Consider the following 6,576-nt stretch of genomic DNA (forward strand, 5'->3'; position numbering starts at 1 on the left):
AAAAATAAATATTAAAAATTGTTTTTATGTGTAATTGGGGGGAGATTATTTTTAATGTGATAATGAGTTTAACAGCCTTTAACCTTTCTCTCCCAGATTAGAAATACCTTAATCTAGATAATATTTCTGACTCCTCTTGAGGACCCCTACAGAGTGACATTACTTTGCATATTTATTACTTAGGAATCTATGATTCATTGATGTGAGGACTCTTTCTCCATTCCCACAGACTGCAACCTTGTGACAGTCCTCTTTCAGAAAGTTGTCAAGGGACTGCAGACAAAACTGACTTTGTGAGCTGCCATAATTGAAATGGTCATCCCCTACATAAACCTTCTGGTGATGAATCCAAAAGAGTGACATAAGAAATTTCAAGAATTTTGGAGGCAGCTAGGTAGTACTGTGGATACAGCACTGCACCTGGAATCAGGAGGACCTGAATTCAAATCTAACCTCAGACATTTAATAATTGCCTAGCTATGTGACCTTGGGCAAATTACTTAGCCCCCATTGCCTTAAATAAATAATTTTCTAAAAAACTTTTAAAAAAAGAAATTTCAAGAATTTGACAGATCAGTTTGGACCAGTTTGCCATCGACTTTATACATAAAATCAGACCTAGAAATAAAGATTTTGGTTAACTAGAAGTCGAGTGAGGTTTGAATGGTCTTAAGAGGAAAGAGGCAATATGACCTGGGGACTAAAGAGATGATTTTGGAATCAGAGAGGCCTGGGTTCATGTCCCTCTTCTGACACATTCATACTCTGTGGTCCTTGTACTCCTCTTGGTAATTTAGACAACTCTCAAAGACAACTTAGACAACTCTCTATGTCTCTGAGTTATAAAGAGGGGGTTGAGGGAGTTTCTTCATCTGAAAGAACCATATATCTATGAAATCACATGTCCAGTCCTTATTTCTGTCTATACCCCAAAAAAGAAAAGGAAGAAATTCTGATGCATACAGATTATATTATTTATTGGAAATAATAACAACACCTGGAGTTTCAAATTAACTGAATTTTCTGTATTCCTAGCTTCATCAACAATGTATCTGATAAATGAACAAAAATGGTGACAATTATATATTTAAAAGGAATAGTCGGGGCGGCTAGGTGGCATAGTGGATAAAGCACTGGCCCTGGAATCAGAAGTACCTGGGTTCAAACCCAGTCTCAGACACTTAATAATTACTTAGCTGTGTGTCCTTGGGCAAGCCACTTAACCCCATTTGCCTTGCAAAAAAAAAAACCTAAAAAAAAGGAATAGTAAGTTTTACTTGAGATTTACAGTTTCATTAAAAAAAACTTTTTATTATTCTATGTTATGGAAATGCTTGTATTGTTCCATAAAATAGAAGTAAAATAAATATTTTCAAAAGAAGGAAATTAAAATTTCAGATAATTAAACATCAATAAAGATTTGGAAACTAGTCTAAATTCAATAATGCCTTTCAGCCTATGAGAGAATAATAACTATGGACTTATGGGATGACACTTATGGGGTAACTGAACACTTGTTCAGTGACTTGATTTGGAGGTAGAAATAGCAATGGATGGATGCCCATCTTAAGGTGGCTTGTACCAAGAAATTTAGCCAGTCTACTCTGAGGAATTCCACTAATGCATAAGGCAGAAGATGAATCCAAAACCTCATCTCTATCACAAATGGAGTCAGTCAGTAAACAAACATAATAATTATTAAGAACTTAATAAAGCTAAGCCCGGAGGATTCAAAGAAAAGTAAAAACAGTTACGTATTCTAATGAGGGAAGCAACAGGCAAATAGTTATGATTATCAACACATACAAAGAAATTGGAGACAATCTCATAAAAGGCCCTAAAATTAACCAGGATCAAGAAAGGCTTCTAGTAGAAGCTAGGATTTTAGATGAGACTTGAAAGAAGTCAGGGAAGGCAGGAATCAGAGATTAGGCATGGAGGACAGTCAGTGAAGATGCCCAAAGTCAGGAAATGGAGAGTCTCATAAGAGGGAAGACAAAGAGCCACTGCTGCTGAATTAAACAGTACATGGAAACCCTAGAAAGGTAGGAAAAGGACAGATAATGAAAGGCTTTAAAAGCTAAAAAAGAGAATATTATAGTTAATTCTGGAGGTAAAAGGAAACCACTGGGGTTATGGAATGGGGAAAGAGGGTATGACATGGTCCAACCTATATTTTATGAAGATTTCTTTGGCAGCTGTATGGAGGATGGACTGGAGGGGAAAAGAAGAGGACTGATTCCAGGCACACCCAAATGACTTATGATAAAGCAGAGTGATGTCATGGAAGAATCTTTGATTTGGAATCAGGAAACACAAGTCAGACTTAAGTCTGCCATTAACTGATTGTGAGAACTTAAGCAAATAAATTAGCCTCCCAGTTTACTCACCAATGAGGAGGTTGGATAAGATGATTTCTTAGGATCCTTCTAGCTCTGAATAATATTAGCCTATAACTCTTTTTTATAATTCTATATGAGATTGTAATCATTGAGAAGAGACTGGAGATTAGCAATTCAGCAACTGACCTGAGTGACTTAATTAACTATGCCAACAAGTCTGGCCCATCCAAAGAACAATTTTTATGCTAAAGCCATAAATTCCAAGAATATCATATTGCAGGGTGGGGGATATAATAATTAAGTGTGTAATGGCAAGCTAATTATCTGACATTGAGCATGAGACAGTCAGTGAGGTAAAATTTGTTCAGGGATTGACATACGCTTTTAGGCTGCTTCTCATTTTACATTGGCACAGGAAGTATCTTTTCAAAGATACCCTTATATTTGTGGAGGTCACCATTTGGTTACTATCCTTAACAATCAATATTCATTTGGGAATTGATATAGTAAACATATCTCTAGCTGACTGGTCTGATCATCATATTTACAGGTTCTGACCACCAGGCTAGAGAAGAAGCAAAGATACCTAAAAATTCCTCAGTTTGATTAGCAAAAACTAGGAAATTTCATAAAAGTATGTTCCCTACATTCTCTTTTACTAAACAAAGAATAAACAAGCAGAAATTTAGATTTACTGATTAATGATTTAAATTTTACAAAGTAACAGTATGAAGGAAATCTTTAATTCTAGAAATGATACTTTCCAATATGGGAGCGGGGGGCGGGGTAGAATAGAATGGGGTTTTTTTGTTTGAAAGTCACAGTTCTAGAGTAAAAAATGCAGTTTCAAAAACATAGGCAATTAGTACATGTATGCCCTAATGTAAACTAATTAATTGACCAAAAAGTCACAAGTTTTCTGAATGCCAAGTCCTTCATCCCAGTTTGGGAGAAGAGAATGAATGGGATAGAAATGATGAATCATCTTTCCATTCAACTTGTTCACCCCTCTGAACTCACATCTGAGTGTCACAAATTCAGTCTTTATGATAGCATTCAATCTTTATGATAGCATGGCCAATTAGTAAAGTCCTGAGGTCAATACAAAATCAGAAGGCAGAACTAAAAGGAATGAAAAGGTTAAAAGGAAAATAATGAAACCTGTCTTTTCCATTTTAATTTTCTCCCAAAGACCACCAAAGCACTGTATATGCATGGCTTACATTTGTGCCCTGAAAATAAGCATTGGTCTTGTATAAGGGTGAGAATATCTGTCCTGTGAGACCTGCAAAATAATTTGGTCTGGTGCTACCATAGTAATTGCAGACAGGACTTGAAATTCAATAAATCTAGGAGCTTTTTTAGGGATGAATGAATTAAATGTGATCAAATATAGCAGACTAATTTTTAAATTGATTATTCTGAATGGCCCTTGAATGATGTTATAAATATTCAAATGTCCCTTGGCAGAAAAAAGGTCCTCTACCCTGGTCTAGAAGTTCAAGATCTAAAGATATCTAGGTGGGGTTAAAGTCGAAAATAATGGAGAAATTCTTTTCCTGTATTCAGATACTAATTTTCTTTTATCTTACGGAGAGAGAAGGTAAAAGCTTGGTACAAAACTAGTATGTATGAATGGAGCCAATGAAATTTTTGTAGATTAAATGGACTTTGGGTTATCAAGTTTGTGAAACATGATTATATGCGTATAACCTATATCATCAGACTATTTGCTGTCTTGGGAAAGGGTAGGCAAGACAGGGAGAGAAAAAAAATTTGGAACTGAAAACTTTTGATGATGATCTTATCAATTTAATGCATTTAAATATTGAATAGATTAATAAAGGAAAGTTTTTGAAAAATGAGATTACTATGCAAGTTTTCCAAGGCTTTGGAGGAAAAGTGACTTTGCTAATCAGAAGTCATTTCTTTCTGCTAATATACATTCTAGAAAGCAAAACAGGAAAATGCTTTAGGCAACAAGATATCCTTAATGTGTACAGAAGTGGATTGACCAAGTTATTTTTTTTAAATTGTTGGGTCTATTAGAGAATAAGGGTCTATTAGAGAAAGAACAACAAATACAAATGATTATCCAAATGATCTCTACAAAATATTTTCCAAGATAAAGTATCTAATTCTTCATAAATTGAAAGTGAACACCCCTGGTGCTAGTACCCATTACCCCTAGCTTCAGCATATGAGTCCAGACCCTCTTACCTCCAGGACCAGCCACAGCTGTCCACCCACATGCTGGTCAGCTTTATAAAACATTCCATAAAACTTTACCACATTTGGATGGTTGGGAAGAAATTGCAAAATGTTGTATTCTGCTTCAATCTCTTCATCCATATCCTAAATAGGAGGGAAAGCATATGTTGGATTAAGTCCATCTCTCCAAGGAGAGAAGACAAATTTGTCATATAGCCAAAAAAATTTAATGAAGTATATCTGCACAATAATTTGAATGATGTTATTACTACATCCAAAACATGTTGGCTTAAAAATACATGAACATTTAGATCCTAATTAAGAATCACTCATCATCATGCTAATATTTAAGACTTTAGATGATTTCTCTTGTTCCTCAGAGATTTTTTTTCTAAACTGCATTATTAATGCAGTCAGAAGCTTAGCTCCCTAATGCAGGACAAGATACACATAACCTCATTATGCACAAAGCAAGTCACATAATAACCTTGCTGCCTAGTACATTGTAGCAAAATAAATAAATAAATAAAACAAAAAAGGCTCAATTTTCTCCCCCCCACCAGGGAGAAAACAAGCACGCATATTATTCCTTTATGTTGTCAAGTCAATATATCTAAATGTTTTCAGCTGGGGTCATTTTGTAATTATACTGTCACCGTTCCACAGTCCATAAGTGATGCAAGTTAGTCTTTCAAATAGAAGATTTCAAAAGGTAATCTAGGTGTACCACCTCGATAACAGCAACAACAGAATTGTCAATAAAATAAAAACCTGGGAAATTTCTAGCCATTTCTCTTTCTCTTAGTTGTGATTACAACTCATTACCCTTTTTAAAATGCTTTCAAGTCCCTGCTGGGTTTCAGGAAAAATGTGTGTACCTTTACAAAGGGCTAGGAAAAAAAGTGGAAACTTCAGTGAGCATTAAAAAGAAGGGGGGGGGGAACCTATGTGATTGTTGTTGCTAATTTTACTTACACTGATTGGATCCAGGATTTTTACAGCTGCAGGGCTCCCATCTTTCTTATTTGTTACTTTATAGACTTTTCCATATGTTCCTTTTCCAATAGTCTCTATAATCTCCCAGGTGTCTGAAGGATCAGGAAGTGACTCAAGTCCAAGCATGCTGGGATTATATTGAAATAATCCATACAGAGGTTTCCTGGCGGAGAGAAAAACTTGTCATCACCAATTTATTAGTGAGCATTCTTTTATATAGCAGGATTGACAATAATAGTAATAACAGTTCATTCATTTTAGATTTGTTTGATTGATTTTCTTGGCAAAAATGCTAGAGTGGTTTGCCATTTCTTCAGTTCATTTTACAAATGAGGAAATTGAGGTTCACAGGGTTAAGTGATTTTCTGAGGGTCACACAGCTAATAATTTTCTGAGATCTTCCTGTCCACCACTCTCTCTAATGTGCCATCTAACTTCCTCAGTAATAATAAAAACTAGGATTTATATGATTCTTTAAAGTTTACCAAAAACTATACATGTCATTAACCTACTACATTAGAGTACTACATTTTGATTGAGTTGGATTAGTTTGTTTCTGAGTGAGAAAAGAATCAGAAGTTGTTATGAGGAATAGAAGCAGGAGGAGAGAATGAGAAGCAAAACTGAGATAAAAATGAAGATATCATACACACACACACATACTACATACGTACACACATACATGCACACTCCCTCTTCAGGGGAAACAAGGATGACTATAACAACTATGACTTGATCCTGGTCTAATGCCATAGTTAGGAAAAGAATATGTGAATGTAATGGAAAAGATGATTAAATTTAGAGTGAAGGTATATGCATTCATATTCAAATTCTTCCACGTATTCAATTCAATAAACATTTACTTTTGAATGTCTGTCCTGTGTAAGGCACTGTCCCAATTGCTAGAGATACAAAAAATGGGGGGGGGGGACAGTTACTGCCTCAAGGACTCTTACATTTCCCAGGCAACCTTGTACAAATTACCTAACTGTATCTTTGTTTGCTTTTTCCTCTTCTGTGAAATGAG

The 6,576-nt window shown here is 35.2% G+C and overlaps 1 protein-coding gene across 1 annotated transcript in view; it reads right to left on the reverse strand.

The window, feature by feature from the left end:
* The window catches only part of MYO3B (myosin IIIB), a 567,258-nt gene extending 560,956 nt beyond the window's left edge, over positions 1–6,302 (reverse strand). The window contains exons 1-3 of the mRNA XM_074212806.1: positions 6,232–6,302; positions 5,529–5,712; positions 4,563–4,697 (exon numbers count right to left, since the gene is read on the reverse strand). Coding sequence (XP_074068907.1) covers positions 4,563–4,697; positions 5,529–5,712; positions 6,232–6,302 — 390 coding nt within the window. The remainder of the gene's footprint in view (positions 1–4,562; positions 4,698–5,528; positions 5,713–6,231) is intronic.
* Positions 6,303–6,576: the final 274 nt, after the last annotated feature.

The sequence above is a fragment of the Macrotis lagotis genome, chromosome 1, assembly GCF_037893015.1.
Source record: "Macrotis lagotis isolate mMagLag1 chromosome 1, bilby.v1.9.chrom.fasta, whole genome shotgun sequence".
Taxonomy (NCBI): domain Eukaryota; kingdom Metazoa; phylum Chordata; class Mammalia; order Peramelemorphia; family Peramelidae; genus Macrotis; species Macrotis lagotis.